The sequence below is a fragment of the Penicillium odoratum genome (assembly GCF_028828045.1).
Source record: "Penicillium odoratum strain IBT 22623 chromosome Unknown utg000004l_segment0_segment0, whole genome shotgun sequence".
NCBI classification, from domain to species: Eukaryota; Fungi; Ascomycota; class Eurotiomycetes; order Eurotiales; family Aspergillaceae; genus Penicillium; species Penicillium odoratum.
Window position 1 is genome coordinate 3,048,077 of NW_026643146.1, and position 19,252 is coordinate 3,067,328.

At 49.2% G+C, this 19,252-nt stretch overlaps 9 protein-coding genes across 9 annotated transcripts; 4 read left to right on the plus strand and 5 right to left on the minus strand.

The window, feature by feature from the left end:
- Positions 1-1,091: 1,091 nt before the first annotated feature.
- On the plus strand, positions 1,092-3,860 carry N7520_005410 (Mechanosensitive ion channel family; the record flags this gene model as incomplete). The annotated part of the gene is made up of 1 exon (XM_057139344.1): positions 1,092-3,860. The coding sequence occupies one exon, from the start codon at positions 1,092-1,094 to the stop codon at positions 3,858-3,860; it is 2,769 nt and encodes a 922-aa protein (XP_056997551.1).
- Positions 3,861-4,607: 747 nt separating this feature from the next.
- On the plus strand, positions 4,608-6,389 carry N7520_005411 (tubulin alpha chain; the record flags this gene model as incomplete). The annotated part of the gene is made up of 7 exons (XM_057139345.1): positions 4,608-4,622; positions 4,785-4,843; positions 4,900-5,056; positions 5,113-5,200; positions 5,251-5,322; positions 5,371-5,874; positions 5,923-6,389. 7 exons carry the CDS (start codon positions 4,608-4,610, stop codon positions 6,387-6,389), a joined length of 1,362 nt encoding a protein of 453 aa, XP_056997552.1.
- Positions 6,390-6,712: 323 nt separating this feature from the next.
- Positions 6,713-7,761, minus strand: N7520_005412 (thiamine transporter TPC1; the record flags this gene model as incomplete). Its single annotated transcript, XM_057139346.1, has 2 exons — positions 6,713-7,429; positions 7,522-7,761. 2 exons carry the CDS (start codon positions 7,759-7,761, stop codon positions 6,713-6,715), a joined length of 957 nt encoding a protein of 318 aa, XP_056997553.1.
- A 578-nt stretch (positions 7,762-8,339) lies between these two features.
- On the plus strand, positions 8,340-9,791 carry N7520_005413 (putative Gamma-butyrobetaine hydroxylase subfamily; the record flags this gene model as incomplete). The annotated part of the gene is made up of 1 exon (XM_057139347.1): positions 8,340-9,791. The coding sequence occupies one exon, from the start codon at positions 8,340-8,342 to the stop codon at positions 9,789-9,791; it is 1,452 nt and encodes a 483-aa protein (XP_056997554.1).
- A 1,525-nt stretch (positions 9,792-11,316) lies between these two features.
- Positions 11,317-12,435, minus strand: N7520_005414 (uncharacterized protein; the record flags this gene model as incomplete). Its single annotated transcript, XM_057139348.1, has 1 exon — positions 11,317-12,435. One exon carries the CDS (start codon positions 12,433-12,435, stop codon positions 11,317-11,319), a length of 1,119 nt encoding a protein of 372 aa, XP_056997555.1.
- A 342-nt stretch (positions 12,436-12,777) lies between these two features.
- N7520_005415 (PICOT family protein) lies at positions 12,778-13,675 on the minus strand (the record flags this gene model as incomplete). Its single annotated transcript, XM_057139349.1, has 2 exons — positions 12,778-12,837; positions 12,887-13,675. The coding sequence occupies 2 exons, from the start codon at positions 13,673-13,675 to the stop codon at positions 12,778-12,780; spliced, it is 849 nt and encodes a 282-aa protein (XP_056997556.1).
- A 369-nt stretch (positions 13,676-14,044) lies between these two features.
- N7520_005416 (RNA exonuclease) lies at positions 14,045-16,207 on the plus strand (the record flags this gene model as incomplete). Its single annotated transcript, XM_057139350.1, has 1 exon — positions 14,045-16,207. The coding sequence occupies one exon, from the start codon at positions 14,045-14,047 to the stop codon at positions 16,205-16,207; it is 2,163 nt and encodes a 720-aa protein (XP_056997557.1).
- Positions 16,208-16,266: 59 nt separating this feature from the next.
- On the minus strand, positions 16,267-16,878 carry N7520_005417 (cysteine hydrolase family protein; the record flags this gene model as incomplete). The annotated part of the gene is made up of 1 exon (XM_057139351.1): positions 16,267-16,878. One exon carries the CDS (start codon positions 16,876-16,878, stop codon positions 16,267-16,269), a length of 612 nt encoding a protein of 203 aa, XP_056997558.1.
- Positions 16,879-18,401: 1,523 nt separating this feature from the next.
- Positions 18,402-18,727, minus strand: N7520_005418 (uncharacterized protein; the record flags this gene model as incomplete). The annotated part of the gene is given in 2 exon segments (XM_057139352.1): positions 18,402-18,585; positions 18,600-18,727. 2 exon segments carry the CDS (start codon positions 18,725-18,727, stop codon positions 18,402-18,404), a joined length of 312 nt encoding a protein of 103 aa, XP_056997559.1.
- Positions 18,728-19,252: the final 525 nt, after the last annotated feature.

Below are 19,252 nucleotides of genomic sequence, written 5' to 3' on the forward strand. Positions count from 1 at the left end.
CAGCTCGCGTAGGTCAGTGCCGAACGATGAAACCCCCTTAGCACCAGTAAAAAGCCCAGACTCAACTAAGCCGAGAGGTCGGGTAACACCATTTCTTGGCAGTGTCAATGTCCTCTGATAACGCGACGATCCTACTATTTAGGGAACTTCCGAGATGAGCACAAAAATAAATGTGCGAGCCATGCAGAACCTGCATAATTGACTCATTCATGATCATTGGATGTTGTGCGGGGTTACACACCCCAGACTTTTACTTATCCCACACGGAGTAGTAGACACGGGCTAACTAGTTTACTAAGTCAGGTCGGAGCGATGGATCGTCATAGCCTGGACGTTTGACCCACGCGGGCCATGATATCACTGGAAGTACAATCAAAAGGCATGTGGATACTGTTATATTTTATTTTATTTCATCTAAATTTATCCTTTCTTTCGATGTCTCACAGTTCGGGTTACCTACCACAGTAAGGGTCTGCACGGTGGCGTTTTGTGGCGCTTTTTGGCGGATCTAAGATATCCTCACATATGTAAGAGGACGTGCCCTTAATTATTGATTACTGGCAATCAAAAGTCCGTGGCATTTTCGACGCCACCCGGTGGAGAACCCAGGTGGATCCGTCCGATACAGAAGAAAGAACAACGGATTGCGTGGTCTGGGCTTGGCGGGTTATGAGGTGGTTGGATTGCGAATAATTTCATAAAGAATAGATGTCGATTAACGATGTACAGACGATAATGGCTACGGTACATTCAAAAGTTAGTACAGTGCATGAAGTTCTGTGTTTCAAATCGAGATAGATGCAATCATCAAAGTTGACCCATCTGCGGGATTGAGTCTAGACAAGTTAGTTAATTGTCCTTTGACCCACTTGGTCCACTCAGGGTACTCTCCGGGTTTTACTTGGTAACGATCACCTTCTCTCCCCCCTCAAGCTTCACTTTTCTTGTCTAAACTACTACTTGACGTTCGTTACTGGCTTTCATCATTCGTTCTATTTGCAATTTGCCCGTGAAGTACCATCTCTTCCATGCTTTTCCGTTAGAGCTTGAATAGATAATCCCCACATTCTTTCGATCGGCCTGGTGCCATCATGTCAAACCCAGAAGAGCGCAAGATCCTGCACATCAAGGAACAAAATGAGAAACAAACCGACCCCGAAGTATCACCCTCAGACGATGATACCTACGTGTACGAACAAACATTCGAATCGGATAACCCGCTACGGGTCGATACCTCCATGAACGATCATGGCCCTCCGCCAATGAGTACGCCATCTGCTCGCCGGGAACAAGCCACTCGTCTTGAAGATGATTTGTTGCTCCTGCAGGCTGAGCGCGTGGTGTCTCGGTCAACGCAAGGGCCCGAGGACGGGGAGGGATCATCAATGAACCGGACCAGGTCCCGTCGCACCGAAGTCATCGATGAGTTTGACGAAGCGACCAACCCGTTACATGAAAAAGCCGCTGTGTATACCCCACCAGAGAGTCCTAATACCAAACTCTCGGCTTTTGTTAAAAAGATCCACCAGTCCAGCTTCATCGTTCGCTATCTCACCTACATTCTGCCCGTCGTCATCCTTCTATTGATCCCGCTCCTCGTCGGAGCCCTTGCATTTCCCGATGCCGATGTTGGTGGTGTGAGGTTGATGTGGTTTTCAATCTGGCTGGAAATCTTCTGGTTAACTCTCTGGGCTGGTCGCATTGTTAGCAAAGGTCTACCTGCCCTCGTAAGTGTCCTGGCTAGTATTTTTACCAACAATGCGAAGAAATGGCGCGATTTAGCCAGGCAGTTGGAGATTCATGCCGCCCTGTTCCTATGGTGGCTTGGTGTGGAGATCTCTTTCTTGCCGACCATGAAGAACCACCATGTGGACGGAAACTCGGCCACACGCAGCTGGGAAAACACTCTCAATAAGATCATCATCGTGATCTTTGTGTGGACCATTTTGAACTTGATTGAAAAGGTCATTATTCAATTGATTGCCATCAGCTTCCACCTCCGCACCTACGCGGATCGTATTGAGATCAACAAGTTCCAGATCGGCAGCTTGACGAAGCTGTACGATTGGTCTCGGAATCGCATCGAGGAGACAGATGAGGCTTTCCATGAGAAGCCCGCGGAACAAGCAGATACCCCGCCTGGGATGAAGAACCCTCTGCATTATGCCGGAAAAGCTCATAAGGTGGCAGTTGGTGTGGCCAAGGGCGCGGCGAAGAAAGCTGCTAATAAAGTCGGTGACGTTGCTAATGCCGTTACCGCGGATTTTACTGGTCGCAAGGCGACCAAGAGCAATGATCCGTACCAAGTCATTCTGGCGCTGTTGCGAAGTACATCTGGTTGTCAGGTCCTCGCACGTCGTCTGTACCGCACATTTGTACGTGATGGCTTTGATACTGTTTTCTCTGGTGATTTGAAGGAGGCCTTTGAGAATGGCGACGAAGCCGAGGCTGCATTTACCATGTTCGATCGTGACATGAATGGCGATATATCCATGGAGGAGCTCGAGGCTGTCTGTGTCGATATTGGCCGGGAGCGGAAATCGATTACTGCTTCTTTGAAGGATTTGGATTCAGTTGTGTCCAAGCTCGACAATGTGTTCATGTTCTTCGTGATTGTTGTTGTTCTTGTGGTGTTCTTGTCTTTGATCTCTACATCTGCCGCTGGTGTTTTGACTTCGGCTGGATCCAGTATCCTGGCCCTTTCTTGGTTGTTCTCAGCTACGGCCCAGGAATTCCTGCAGTCTGTCATTTTCGTGTTCGTCAAGCATCCCTTTGACGTCGGTGACCGTGTGACTATCTACGGTAATGCTGGTGATGCTGGACTGGGCGATGATTATTTCGTCAAGGAGATTACCCTGTTATACACCGAGTTCAAGAAGATGCAGGGCCACGTTGTCCAGGCACCGAACAGCTACCTCAATGGTCTATTTATTCTGAACCAGCGACGATCCGGTGCTCTAGCCGAGGCTATTCCCATTGTTATCAAGTACGGCACAACTGTCGACCAAATCGATGCTCTCCGCCAGCGTCTGCTGGAGTTTGTGCGCAGCGAGAAGCGCGACTTCCAGAGCAATATGCTCACCGAGCTGCGCGAGGTGACCGAAAACTTCTCTCTCACGCTCAACATTGTCTTCTTCTACAAATCTAACTGGCAGAACGAGGGTCTCCGTCTGCAGCGCCGCAACAAGTTCATCTGCATGCTCATGATCGCCCTCCAGGAGATCGGCATCGAGGGCCCACGCATGAACCTCCAGGGTGCCAAGTTCGACATCCCCTTCCACATCAACCACAACCAGCCCATGGTCGCACCGACCCCCAGACGCGAAGAGCCAAGCGAGTTCGAGCCCATCCCAATCGGCACAGATTCCAGCTCGCTCCAGGACAATACCGCGACAACCAGCGGCGCCGCTACCCGCCAGCATTCCATCTTGCGCAGGGGCGCAGATACCGCTGCCGCCCGAGCTCGTGGTACCTCCACTTCTCGGAAGCATGTCGATTTTTCCCTCGGCATGTCCAATCTCTCCTCGAACGATATCATGGGCGATGTCTTCGAGGATCGCTCCGTGCGACTTGACAATGTTGTCCGTAGTGCGAACCGCGAGGCGGCTGAGCGTCGTATGCAAGATGTCGCGGAAGAAGAAGAAGAGCGAAAGAGCCGAGCGTCATCATCTCAGCATCGTCGTCCTTCGACTTTGAGTGCTCCGGCTCATGAACCTCGTCACTCTACCGATGCTCATAGCTATCGCAGTGGGGCCTCGTCTACACGGAATCACTTCTTCCGACACCGCAGCAGTGTTACTCGGGACCGTGAGGATATAGAGCTGGGCCGTCCTGGTACTCCACCGGTTAAGGATGACTGATTTGATTGATTTGACGTTATCTCTCTTACGTTGACCTCGCACTTCTTGAACAATTTCCAGCGTTTCGATATTCCCTTTCATACACTAATCATTCTGTTCATATATCCCAGTTCATGTATAGTTCAGACAAGTTATGAAGATCTTGTCATCTGTCCTTTTAGGTTCTAAAACTCCCATTTTCTCATCACGCTAATTCCTCGGAATGTCACTAGTATACTTCTAAATATTGATAAGCTGGAGTGACACGGACCACTAGATCGCGAACCATTGGTATCTGCTTAACGGTTGTTGATTTGCTATCTAAGCTCAAGTGCTTCGACTACTTTGCCAACATTTGAATTCAACCTTGGAAATACTTCAGACAATTAAATACCTAGCTCAAGTCTTACTTGACATGCCCGGACATATAACACTGTAAGGGGTGTGTACATCTAGAACGGTTGTCCCTGCATTTGATCACTGTCACCCCGCATTCCACACTCAAATAAGCGAGAATGGTAAGGAAATATCAAAATTTCACTATCATAAATTCAAGAAACAAATAGTCCGATAAAACCAAAATCAAACCAATTTAAAATCGAGAAATTTCAAATTCTGCATTAGTGACCGCCATTGTTTGTTTTCTTTTGGTCAGCCAATTGCGCCCCACTGTTCGGAGTTCCCTATTCTTTCTCTCACAACTCTCCTTCAAGAGTTCCCCCCCATCAATTCTTCTAATCCCCCCCTTTTCTTCTATCCTCGTTCAAGATGACTCGAGGTGAGGTACGTTGTTACTACCCTGATACGTCGGTCAAATCTTTGTTTACACTTCTTCCACAACCGGTTCCCCTCTCCTGAACCGTGAAAAACACCACCCAGTTCCATGGCAACTTCCTGCCCGGTTCAGCTGGCAAACAATGACATGCTAACGCGCCAATTCATCAGATCTGTCACCTTCACATCGGCCAGGCTGGTGTCCAGCTTGGTAACGCTGCGTGGGAGCTGTAAGTTCTTCACCGCTTCTTGATGATTGTAGGGCATCATTCTCACAATTATACAGGTACCTCCTCGAACACGGCCTTACCCCGGACGGACACTTCAAGCCCGAACTCGCCGCAGACGACCTTTCCCAGAACGGTTCCTACGATACTTTCTTCACTGAGACCGCCGGCGGCAAATACGTTCCCCGCTCCGTCTTCGTCGACTTGGACCCGTCGGTACGTTGGCCTAGCGAAGGAGTATGAATGGTGGTCTAATTCGTTGGATATGATAGCCCATCGATGAGATTCGCACTGGTGCCTACCGTCAGCTGTTCCACCCCGAGCAGCTGATCAGCGGCAAGGAGGATGCCGCCAACAACTGTATGTTTCAAGTGGGGACATATGTGGATTGGAGACTAACTAAGTCGCAGATGCCCGTGGTCACTACACCGTTGGCAAGGAGTACGCCGATGAGGTGCTGGAGCGCATTCGCCGCGTTGTTGGTACGCATGACATTGGTCCCCACAGCTGACCTAACTAATTGCATTTAGACAACTGCTCTTCCCTGCAGGGATTCTTGATCTTCCACTCCTTCGGTGGTGGTACCGGTTCTGGATTTGGTGCCCTTCTGCTTGAGCGTCTCGCCAGCGAGTATGGCAAGAAGTCCAAGCTCGAGTTCTCCGTCTACCCTTCGCCCAAGACCTCGAATGCCGTTGTTGAGCCTTACAACGCTGTCCTGTCTACCCACAGTACCATTGAGAACGCCGACTGTACTTTCCTGGTTGACAACGAAGCTGTCTACGACATCTGCCGTCGTCACTTGGATATCCCCCGCCCCGGCTATGAGCACCTGAACCGTCTCATTGCTCAGGTTGTCAGCTCCATCACCTCCAGCTTGCGCTTTGATGGTGCTCTCAACGTCGACTTGAACGAGTTCCAGACCAACTTGGTGCCATACCCCCGTATTCACTACCCCCTGATCTCTTACGCTCCTGTGATCTCGTCCAAGCACAGCTCTCACGAGAGCTTCAAGGTCCAGGACCTTACCTACCAGTGTATGTGCCCCACTTTATCCTGCCTGTATTGATATTAACTCTGTCTAGGTGTTGAGCCCCACAACCAGATGGTTGTCTGCGATCCCCGCAAGGGTAAGTACATGGCCGTTGCTTTGCTGTACCGTGGTGATGTTGTTCCCCGTGACTGCAATGCTGCTGTTGCCGCCCTCAAGGCCCGCGATACCTTCAACTTGGTCGAGTGGTGCCCCACTGGATTCAAGCTTGGTATCAACTACCAGAAGCCCGTCACCGTCCCCGACAGCGAGCTCGCCCCCGTCGACCGCTGCGTCAGCATGCTGTCCAACACCACCGCCATCGCGGAGGCCTGGAGCCGTCTGGACCACAAGTTCGATCTCATGTACTCTAAGCGTGCTTTCGTTCACTGGTACGTTGGCGAGGGTATGGAGGAGGGTGAGTTCTCTGAGGCTCGTGAGGATCTTGCCGCTCTTGAGAAGGATTACGAGGAGGTTGCCGGCGACTCGCTTGACGAGCTTGACGAGGAACAAGAATACTGATCGACCGGTTCTTGACCGAAACTTCCCTCGCACATATTGCCGTGATTCTTTCTTCTCAGAATATATCCCCTGTCGGCCTTTGCGCTTGTTTTTTTCGACATTCCTTTTGTTTGAGCTAGCTCTTCAGCGTTACTATCCTTTTCCCGCCGCAATAGGTCTTTAATGGCATCAAAAATCAATAAACCTTTGATTGATCCTTCTCGCTTTGGCATGAGCCCAATTGTAAGAGCCCAATTCTAAAAGTACAAAAGAGCATTACCCTGTAATCTATGTGTCCAAACGCCAACCAATGCCAAACCAGACCGATGCAATGCAGCTGCACATCACCCCATCGCCGCGATCTCCGTCTCCTGCAGAATGCGCAAAACCTGCTCATATGTCCACATAGTGACCGCACTTGCCGGAGCCGCCTTCAGCAAGCTAACCGTCAACCCACGATAAAGCCCACGTACGCCCTGCGTCCGCAGAATCATCGCAATCGACCTCGCAACCCCATTGTACTCCGGAATGTTCCTATGCACATACCGCGTCCTCGTCGGCCCTTGAACTTGCAACCTCTTTCTAACCAGATCCAACGGAAACACCCCCGTCTTCGCAATCACACTCGCGCACACACCCGCTGCCGCATCCCCCGTCCCAAACGGCATGTGATCCAACTCCGTCATTATAGGTCTGAACCCTTCATACGCTGTAAAGAATAGTCCCATGTACGGAACAATCTGTATAATGGCTGCTGAGCTCCCGCGAAAGAAACCCGCTATACCCTCGTGTCGTGCGATCTCTACAATCGACGCCCGGAGAGATTTGTAGATTTGTTCGGGTCCTTGCGCTGCGAACCGTGTGCGGAGGAGATCGAGTGGGTATGTTGTTGCTGTGGCCATTCCGCCGGCTGTGGCGCCTGCGACGAAGGATTCGGCGGACGGAGGAAGTCTGTAGGGCAGTTCCGAGAGCGCTTGTGTTGTGCTTCGGTATGCGGTGAATTGGAGAGCGCCATAGCAGACGTACATCATCTCTGCGGGAATGTTTCCTTTCCATAGACCCTACTCACAACATTAGCATGTCTGTCTTTTTCTTTATCGTTGCCTTCGCCGGTTCGAGTCGGAAATGGAATTGAGATGAAATAAAAACGTACAGTAATACCCTCCTGTCGCATAATAGCCCTCATAGTCGACATGGTCCCCTTATATATAGGTCCTTCGACTGACTTGTGACTCGCCGGATCCGAAAGCGAGTGGACCTGCAATTGCAGTCGGATCTTGACGACGTCTAGCGGCGCAATGCAGAACCGCGAGATTAGTCCTGCTATCCCGCCGGCTAGCACTGTTTGCAGCTTCGTGCCCTCATCTTTGAGATGTTCGCCCCCGGCTGACATTTCTGGTAGGCTGGGTGGGTTATGTGTTGGTTGGGGAAGCCATGTTTAAGCGCTGTGGATTGTTTATGTCATTTTTTTGTTATGGAATTTCCGGGGGGCAAAAATGTATGCTTTCTGGCCGGGAATTCGGCTTTACGTAAGGAATTCATGCCTGAGGTGTCTGTATGGTGAATGTATCTCGTGGGAATTTTTATGATTGTTTCTGGGGATGATAGCTCAGGGATATGTGGAGAAGTAGTGATTCTTTGATTGATCATACTTGCATGCTGAAGACAGGGAAATACAGAATCATATTGCCTATGCGTGTAGTGAAGGTGGTAGGTGACACTGAGACGGACCCTGAAAGTATTGGCCTTGGAAGGTGGCACAGCTTGAATAATGAAAGTTCAAGGTGAGCTACGAATTGATAGCTAATAGAAGATCTTAAGGGAACCTCATGTTTGTCAACGTTCATGTTAAGCAGATATTCATGTACCTCGGCTGGAATATTAGTCCCGTGCCGAAATCCGGGGACGCACCGGCCATTGACTGACCTCCTCGACCTTCTCCTTCCTACCGTCACTACCTCCGCCTTTTCAATGCGTTCTCGATCACTTCTGCGACAACTTACGCGAGGCCAGGTCCTTTCAGGCCCTTCTACGCGGGGGTTTGTCACTTCAACCCGGCTCTGGAACGCGAACGCGAACGCACCTAGCCAACTGGAAATCGCTTCCAAGTCAGAAGACGTGAAAGCCGACTCCTTGAACATTCCCATCACTTGTATGAGCAAGGGTTCGGCCCTGCATTTGAGAGGTCCCCGCGCAAAATTGACATTGAACTATACTTTTCTTCGTGATCTTTGCAAATGCCCTCAATGCGTGGATCCCCACTCTAAACAGAAATCTTTCCGCACCAACGATATCCCTCTTGATATCCGTCCGCGTAATATCAAGTGGGATGGCGAACATTTAGAAGTCCAGTGGGTTAATGATACCCAGGGTGCAAGTCCAGACCACCTCTCACGATGGCACCTGCAATACCTTCGGAATCCCAGCATCAAGCCAAACCACTCCTCACCACGCTTTTCTCCCCTGCTTTGGAACGCCGGTCAGATGAAGGAACAGCAACACTGGGTCTCGTATGAAGACTATATGAATAATGAAGACAAATTTGCTGCGTCAATGCGAAATTTGCAACGCCTGGGTCTCATCTTCATCAAGGATATCCCTGATTCGCGCGAGGAGGTTGCGAAGATTGCGACACGCATCGGTCCATTGCGTAATTCCTTCTATGGATCAACCTGGGATGTGCGTTCCGTTCCCGAGGCTAAAAATGTGGCCTATACCAACCAGTTCTTGAACTTTCACATGGACCTGATGTACATGAATGAGCCCCCGGGTTACCAGCTTCTACACTGCTTGGAAAATTCATGCGATGGTGGCGAGTCGCTGTTCGCTGATTCATTCCTTGCCGCCGAGTTTATGAAGAAAAACCACCGCGAGCTTTACGAGGAACTCACTCAGCGCTTACTGGCTTATGAATATGCCCACGAGGACCAGGTCTACTATAATGAACGACCTGTTTTCGAGGTCGATCAACATAGTCAAAAGCTCCGACACATCAATTACTCACCCCCCTTCCAAGCTGCTCTTCCAACCCCTTGGAAAACGCCTGGTTCGCCTGTGCATATCAATCGCATGAAGCAAGCCTTGGACGTATTCACCAAGCTTATTGAAAGCGAGAACAGCGTTTTTGATCTGAAATTGAACCCGGGTGAATGTGTGATCTTCAATAATCGTCGTATTGTCCATGCGCGCCGCCAGTTCAACACTGCAGTTGGTTCGCGCTGGCTGGCGGGGGCTTACGTGGACACGGACGCTGTGCTGTCCCGCTTTTCCGTGACTGGCAGGAAACACTTAGACATATGGGAGAGTGCGGATCCTAAGAGAGGAAGAGAAATCTTAAAAGCCAAAAAGGTTATAGAGTCAGTAAATCAACGGTTGGCCGAGTTGATGAGCCAGGGAGCCGGAGAGGTGGTGACTAAGGCGTGACTTCCAGGTTCAATCAAAGCCCGTGGAATATGAGCATATTTAGACTTATTGTACAAATCTATATTCCTCGGTTCTGTCTATGACAGGTGCATCTAACCAGAATTTCGGAGCCTATCCAGGTGTAGGTATCGTAGAGCAATTCAATCAAATATAATGTGGAATGTATCCGTAAGGACCTGTGATGATACCGAAATGAAGATTAGGTATCTCAGATATGGTCTATCTGTTTTAAAGAAAGGACATTTCTCGAAAGGTCACGAATTGCCTAGTTCGCAGTAGTTTCTACGTCCATATCAGTCACTGCCCATTTCTCCTCGGATAGTAAATACTTTTCATTGGCAGAATGGAGGTTACAGCTGGAGAAGAAATGCACGAGGAATTTCACCTTTGTATAATCAGTGATTGGATTTCGGAAGTAGAAAAAGACAATCACTTCGAAACCAAAAGTCTACGACACGACAACTTGCTTGTATCGGAAAAACCTCTGTAATTGCCCTTCTAATTTTCACGATAGAATTCTTTCTGGTAAGAGCTTGCAAAAAATGTACCATATCATAAGTTGAAAAAACGATTTTCCGAGAATTTTGCGCCAAAAGCTAGGAATGTACTTAAGATATAATCTCTTTAGAGATGATGGACGAACCAACAAGCAGCCCATGGAAAGGCATGCCACACGCCACGCGCCAGAAGGTATGAGAAGGGTAAATTATTTGAACGCTGTCTGAATGGGGAGTTCAATAACGAAAGTAAAAAACCAGGGCAGAAGACTCAAACTATGAATCAATCCCCTGATCAATCTTCCAGTAAGGCGCATCACTCGGGGAAGGTAGGAAATCCATCTTAAACGTAACCGCTCCTCCCGTATACTAGGCATGAAGAGTGCAAAGACTGTGCCTCGTAAATCACTAACTGAGACTTCTTTGACCTTGCGCTCCACCCATCCTTCGTTAGAAGCACCTGGGACTATCTCGATACTGAAAAGGGACTTCTCAAAGAAATCTTCCACGGTGATTTTGAACGAGTATGCGCAAGTGATTTTGAATGTGTCAATAAGAAAAGGCTCCATCAAATATTCCATCTCTCTTATGGACAGAAGTTTGCCTCTTAGGGGCTCCACAAAATGACACTCTATCAAAAAGTCATCTGAGTGAAAGCTTCCATACGCGGTATCGACACTAGAAAACAGTGTAACCTTACAGCTGAAGGCGAGATTGAAATTATCTCTGATGTCTTTAAGGCACACGAAGACTATCGGTGGGTGAATGTTCCAATCCGGGGGAAGGTTCCCTTTCTTTATAATCATTTGATCAAGTTTATGTGGGTAGACAGATCGTATTTCGGTAATTTGGAGGTGAGATGGGAGACTCCTCATCTTGACTGTGAAGTCTGGGATATCACCGTCGTGATTGGTATACGTGGCGGACGTCGGGAGTAGGTATATGTTTTTCAATGGCCATTCAGACCAGGTGTGATGTCCAGCTGAATGAATCGGTGCTTTGACCCGCATGTAGATATTTTCTCTCACCTATTTCAATGGGATTGTGAGAAGAATAGTAGAATCTTTCTTGGTTTGACATGGAATGAGAACAAATGAATGATCTTTGCATGATAAGAGTGGGACTTGCATGCTGAGGCCCTTATTGGTGATGGAAAAGGGAGGTGTTTGACCTCCCACGCTGCATGGAATGTAATTACCGCAATGTAAGAATGCCGCTGGGGATTCAGCAAGGAATCCACATGTGAGTAAGTCCTGGGGATTTGACGGCTTGAATGTGTCGAAAGAGGAAAATTTTGGCTGTGATAGGGCCTGATGTTCAGAGCCATTTTCAGGCCCGGTTTCAGGCCCACTTTTGGACTCAATTTTAGAGACACAGTAATGGCCTAAATTGACATTTTCTTCTGTCCATGCGAATAAAGATTGGTCATCTGAACGCTTGATGATTTCTTCCTGTAAGCGTAAAAATGCACCCATCCCTTCGCCATAGAGGAGTGGCATGTTAATTCCGAATAACCCAAGTAGAGAGTATGCCCGGTCTTCCTGCCGACTGGTTTCGCGTTTTGATGCCCAATTCATTCTTTCGGCAATACTAGCCGAGTTCAAACGAGTCCTGAGACTAACATTATCCGGTCTCTGCTCTAGAAATGACACACTGATACCAGTGATCTCACTCAGATGGTTGCATACCTTTTCCCGAGAAGATAGGTCAGACCAATCATGGGCTAGAAAAACAAGCCTGGCTGGTGCAAGAAGTTCTTGCAAAGTCCATCCACGGGTAAACCATCGACTATCCTCAAATGGCCGTTGGGGTACATCTGACAGGTAGGCATAACAAATCTCGGCATGCTCATACCATTTCATCATGGAGTTGATGGCTTCAGAGAGCTCTGCGCTGCTTGTTTTATCGATACAGCATGTGTCCACCCACGCATATTCGATACCATCCTGGAGAGCTCGTTGACAAGAATGCTGGATTTTGTCATATCCCTTTTGTGACAGGTTGTTCTCTTCATTAGCTTCCAGCCATTTCATGTCTTGAAAAGTGACCTCATCTGCACCCCAGGTATGGGACAAGATGGCATATTTCGGGATTTCATGATCCATGAATTCCTCCAATCGGATAGTTGCGCTTCTGATTAGGCGCATTGTGCTCTCTGTGATTGACAGTGCCTTGTTTTGAGGTTGGGGTAGACGATTTTCAGCTCCAGGTGTCAGGTGTCCGTTGGGCTGCAGTTACGCCCGTGAGTCGGCCAATTAGAAAGTGGTCACTCTTTCGAAACAGTATAACTAAAAATTTATCTTTCATGGTGAATAGCGTAGCAGAATGCCTGGGTAGCTACATCTATTTATACTTTTGTAACATAAATTGATTACATTGGTGTCGCATTTTGAATATCTTTCATACCAAATAAAAACGTATATCATCATGGTGACTCATCCAAATGTAGTTCTCCACGCGTTTCATGGGTATCATACCATAGCCTATCCCTATTTGCTGACGGAGTAGGCTGACAGGTAGTTGGGGTCACTGTTGATCTCCTCGCGGACCTGTATCAATGATTAGTAATTGTCAATATGAACGGAAAGAAAGACTTACAATATCCAGACCACCCACTAATTCGCCATCGACCCACAGTTGGGGGAAGGTGGGCCACTCGGCGAACTCCTTCAGACCCTGTCGCACATCCTCATCGGCCAGAATGTTGAAGAATCCGTACTTGACGCTCCGCTCTCGGAGGATGCCCACCAATTGCCGACTGAAGCCGCATTGCGGAGAGCTAGGTGTTCCCTTCATAAACAGCATAACGGGTGCAGCCTTGACCAACTCAGCAAGACGAGCGAACAGCGCCTCTTGGGACTGCTCCGGAGTGAGGGTAGGGGTGGCGGCGACGGGGGTAGCGTTAGCTGCGGGACCAGCGGCATCCGCCGAAGGAACAGGGGACTGAGTTGCTGTCACAGGGCCATCTTCGCGAGGAACGGCAGAGAGAGGAGGAGGGATATGGGCTCTGGTGACACCGTCGGCGGGGGCCGCGCCGTTTCCGCGGCCAGCGTGGCGCTCGATGGCGTCGCGGACCTTGATGGCATCGCTACCGCTGATAGATTCGAGGATCTGGCCGCTGCGCAGGCAGACGACAAAGGGAACAGCGGAGACGTCATACTCCTCTGAGATGTCGGGCAACTCTTCGGCATTGATGCTGATAAATGAAATGGTCGGCGGGGCTGTAGCGGGGTACTGCGAGGCGAGAGCGGAGAGGACGGTGCGCATCTGGGTGCATGGTGCAGCCCATGGTGTGTGGAAGTAGAGAACAACCAGCGCAGATGGGGAGAGCGAGCTCAAGTGTGCTGAGAAGTCTTCCTCGGTGAGGACCTCGGTGAGTGCCGACATAGTGAAGGGGGTATATGGGAGGGTGTCGGAGGGGCGGGGGAGCTAGGACGAAAATCCCAGAAGAGATGTGAACTGCCTAGAGATAGGCAATTGAATAGAGTAGTAAGCTGGGTGGATATGCGGACTAATCAGGTCCCTCGAGAATTGCAGGGTGTTGTAAGCAGGTTCTATACAGGACGAAGATTGATTGCGTGACCAGGCGAATTTTACCCGGCGGCGATCCGTTGTTATCAGATCCTCAAGCCGGAACAGGTAATTTACGTAATTTACATGGTGCCTTGTATTTTACCTCTTATCGCTTATCGGCACGTGACTACCTTTCTCAATTTGACCGTGGGACGGAGCTTGCATTTGCTTTTTACAGCAACCATGACAGGAGAAAACAAGCGGAAGCGCGAAGAAGGGAGCGAGTGCGGCGAAAATTCCCCAGATACTACAGGTCATGAGGTTAGACTCACTACAAATGTCTCACAGCTCAATGACTCCTCACCGGCTCCAGATGTCGCTATGAACGGCCCAAATCAAGATGCGCACCTCCGCAAATCGAAGAAAAAGCGCGTTGATGGGGAGAAGACCAAATACCCCGACTTGACATATGTTGAGGGAAAACTTCAATCGTCCATCCGAATCGCTGACCTGCAGGGGTTGCTCCTGTACTGCTTTGCAGATGGCATCGCTCCGCAGTGGATCTCCGTTAAGCACTCTGGACACGTGCGCAAAGTAGTCGCCCTGATGGTACCTGGGCTGGAGATTGGTATGTTTGATGGTACGATCCCGTTGCAGCCCATCGAAGACAGCAAGCCGAATCCCGAGCCATCGAATGAGACCGAAAAGACCGCCGCCGAGGAGAAGGCCGCCGACTTCGAGCGATGGAAGCAGGGTCTGCCACTCGAAGATCGATCCAATCGATTCAATCCTCGCCCTCTGTCGTCGAATACACTTCCCGAACCTTTGCGCCCCATGGCTCACATGTTTCCCCACATCTGGCCTGTCAAGGCCCCCGGTGACAGCAAATACAACAAAGTGCATTCACCTCTACAAGCAATTCTTTCGTCTCAAGTACCAAAGGCCAAGGATGACGGTGCCCGTGGCAAGGGTGCGCGCCCTGCCAGGGTCGATAAGAGCTATGTCGAGCAACGGACGCCCATCACAGCTTTTATCAGCACATTGGATCAACTCCGCGAGAACGACTACACCATACACCCCGCCTTCTTGACCTCGGAGAAGGAGAGAGCCGCTGAGGCTGAGGCTCGACGACGTAATAAACAGTCTGAGGAACATGGATGGGTGGATTCTCTGGTACCCAGCCTTGAGGCTGGTGATGTACCCGATAAGGAGATTGAAAAGGGCAGCATGACTGCAGGTCGGGATGTGCTCGCTCTGGATTGTGAAATGTGTCTGACAGAGGGAGGCAAGTCCGAACTGACCCGTATCAGTATGATGCGCTGGGATGGCGAGGTGGTGTTGGACGAATTGGTAAAGCCGCCGCGCCCAGTAGTCGACTACCTTACCCGTTTCTCAGGCATCACCAAGGAAATGTTGGACCCGATAACAACCACGCTCCCTGACATTCAAAAGAAGCTTCTTTCTCTTTTAACTCCTCGTGCGGTCCTGGTTGGCCACTCTCTCAATTCGGATCTGACGGCTCTCCAACTCACCCATCCTTTCATTGTGGATACTGGCATCATCTACCCGCACCCCCGCGGTCCTCCATTGAAATGCAGTCTGAAATGGCTCACACAGAAATACCTCAACAAGGCGATCCAGCAGGGTACGACCGGTCACGACTCGGTTGAAGACGCCCGCGCTGTGCTGGACCTCGTGAAATTGAAATGCGAGAAGGGCGAGCGTTGGGGTACCAGCGATGCGTCAAATGAGAGTATTTTCCGACGTCTCGCTCGTACCAAGCGTCCTCATAAGACCTCCTCCGAGGAAGGACGAACTGGAGCAGTAGTGGATTGGGGAAATCCAGAACGCGGCTTCGGAGCCCAGGCAGCGGTTGCTATTGGATGCACCAATGATGATGATGTCGTGAAAGGAGTTTCCGCCGCTGTCAACGGCGATCCCTCGAACCCAGCTGTCCCTGGTGGCGGTGTGGATTTCACGTGGGCACGTCTTCGCAATCTTGAGCAGTTCCGTGGCTGGGCCACACGCCTCCCAGATGCAAACAATGCCAATGCATCCACCGAGGTGACTGCCTTGCCCGAAGAAACCACGCCAACGACTAACGCTGATGGTTCTACCCCCTCATTTGATCCTGCGCTCGTCGACTGCGTGTCTCAAACCGTCTCCAACATCCATCGCATCTACGAATCGCTCCCCCCATGTACATTGTTTGTAGTTTATACGGGCACCGGCGATCCTCGTGAGGTCAGCCGTCTCCATACTATGCACAAGCAGTATCGTGAAGAGTTCAAAGGCTGCAAGCCATGGGACGAGCTCACTGTGAAGTGGACTGATACGGAAGAACAGGCTTTGAAGAAGGCATGTGAGCAGGCTCGCGAAGGATGCGGATTTATGTGTGTAAAGTAAAGATGTCTTGGTTATTCGATACCCAGCAATGAATACATATGATCAGCATTTAAATCATCTCAAAGGGCATACTGATCCCACGGCACGATCTGAACGCCGATAGACTGTAGCTCGTGTTCAATCTCCTTCTCAATATCTTCTGCACTTTGACCCGTTTCTGCCTTGTTATAGGTAGAATGCGCCCCTTGAAGCAGCACCACATCAAATCCCGCTTTCAAAGCTCCGCGGCAAGTAGCGCGCACGCAACATTCACTCTGAACCCCAAAGGCCACGATAGTAGTCACGCCCCGACTTTTCAAGTCATGCGCTAGTGACGGGTTCGATTCAAAGGTATCGCCTATCCCATATGTCAAATAGACTCCAGAATTTGTAGCCATGACCCGTGACTCACCCGTAGTTTTCTCGACAACTCGTTCATTCTCGGCTCCCTCTCGAGGAGGTAAAGCCAATTCCCACGCCTTGCTCCCGCGGATTAATGTTGCATTCGGATCGCTTGCTTCTTCGTAGTGTTGAACGATAATAATCTCAAGTTCTGTTTTGGGAACGCGTCGCGCACGGTCGAGGATCTGACCACCGACTTCGCAAACGCGTGCACCATGGGGCATGGCAGTACTGGGAATCGAAACAAGCTCGGCTTGAGTGTCGATTACGAATAGAGCTTTCTTGGTCATTTTGACGGCTTGTATGGTGTTGTGCAGAGGTTGAGGTTTTCTTCAGCACAAGTGGGATGGAAGTTTGGAGGCTTTAATAGCTTTAATTAGCGCGCCACATTGAGTCATATAAGGGAACGGACTATCAACCACCGAGATTACACTTTGTTCGCGGGTGGTAAGTATAGTTGACTCTGGTCAGTTATTGAAACTTCTTTAACTTGGAATGCAAAATTTCATTGAAAGCCTCGACCTGAATACCGAGTAACATCAACAGTGACAGCATTCCTAAAGTCTAGGATCGGGCTCTATCGCACGCCGGCTTGTAGACGGCATCTCTCTAGCCAGAGGCGGATCCCGCGGGGGTAATTGAAGACGACCAAGCCCAGGTCCATGTGAACCACCAAGAGTCACCCTTGGCACAATTCGATCCCGTGTATGAGACAATCCGTACCTCCTCAAACCAAGCTCGGCTCTGTTGTTCGCAACATATATATTGTCGTGGGCATCTGGCTCGGAGGTAATATGCATAATATACCTCCGCCAGGGTCCGTCCAGTCTTTGGGGATATCTTGGGTCCATTGGCCCTTCAGAAATAGCACATTGGATTCTGACCCATGGCGTTTCGCGGGTATCATGGGTGTAGTGGTTTATCAGACATACTTCGGCCATTATGACAATGTCATCAATATGGCCGGTGAGTTCCTCTCCCCGTGTGACTCCTACTATTGGGATGGGATGGTTGTCGGTAGTCAAGTCTCCTTGGAGTCGGACTACGTCGTGCCAAAAATATCCTTGTCATTGTTGCGCCGGTATCGTATAACATCTCAAACTCTTCCCAGTATTGATGGCCAGGAGACAGAAAGCAACGTTGTACTCAGTTCTCTGTTAGCTTTTGTTTTTTTGTTTTTTTGCATGACTGAATGACATACCGTGTGTAGGAACTGATGGTATCTCAATGGGGGAATTATTAGGTGATATTTCCAGTGTTCAGGGTCTGGTCCATGTAGCTGACTAGATTGTCAGCATATTCTCAAGAAAATATAAAACAGAACCCATGCCTTCAGTCCAGAAAGAGCTGGAACCATTGTGTCTCTTGTTGATTGCCTCAAACTCGTCCCAATTGAAAGGTCGAGGTTGGCAAAGTTGTTGACCACGGGACCAATACGGGACAAGTCCAGTCCACTCTAACTCGCCTGACCTGTAGGCATCCATAACTGACTCAATATTGGTGAGCTGGTTGAGTTCGTCGCGATTTTTTCAAATCCCGTCCCAAATACTGTCGAGGGTGCCCAGGCGTTGAATGGCAGCTTGAGACAGTGAAAGGTCCTCTTTGGAGCTTGTCATTATATTAAGTAGGAAGTTTTTTTAGCAGTTTTCAAAGTGTAGATAGTCAATGAACAAAATTCACGAGACTTGCTGGTTCAAGGCGTAAACCTCTTCAAATTTCTGCAATTTGGCCTCAAAGATGTGTGGCATGATCCCCTCATCGAATCGCTCATAACATCTCTCGATTTGGGCTACAATATCACTGCGCCATGGGATTAGCTCAGCGGACTTTGTTTTATGCGTTTTTCACCGTACTTATCACCAAGATCTGGTTCAGCTGGATGCCAGCCCTCAGGTAGCCGCTCGATATCATAGAGGGGCCATTTTACCGCGTGAGGATTGACCCAAGTCTGTTTGGCTGGGAGTTTGACTTTGTCATTCCTTTCCTTTTCCTTGACTCTTGAAGATCATACACGTAGGATTTCTCCAGATCCAAATCTTCCACATCGACTGGATCCCGGTCCACATCATCCAAAATGGATCCTTTCCAAATACTCCGGGCCCGGCTTGGTGGCGCAATCTCAGGGATTGTTGAAGACATGTCAGTTTCTCAGTAGAATTTTTTAAAACAACAATGTGAAGTCAGATTGACCTGAGAGCATATTTGGGAGACTGCGATCTTTAAGTCATCATTAATGAAGAATTCAGACAAAGGTGAACATGATTGGAATGTAAAAGAGTTATAAGTTTGGGATAAGCTAATGATCAACAAAGAATTCTCAACGATCATGACAACCACGATGCTAGACTTTCTGCTCCAACTTCACCAATTTTATAATTTGATATGTAACTTCTAAGTGTGTATTACAAGAAGAAAGTGCACATTCAACAAATGAAACAAACGAGACATATTAGGCGAGATACAGCGCACTCGGGTCTGCTGGGCAGGTACTCGAACAAAGAAAAATCAAGTGTCTCACATCCTGTAATTCAGCTTTCTGTCATCATAATGACAAGGCAGTGCTACGTCATACCACCATTCTGCGGCCACTGGCATCATTTTGTTACTGAATAGGGTCACTTGCCAATATTGACGACCATAAAGAAGCTGAAAATAACTCTCCTC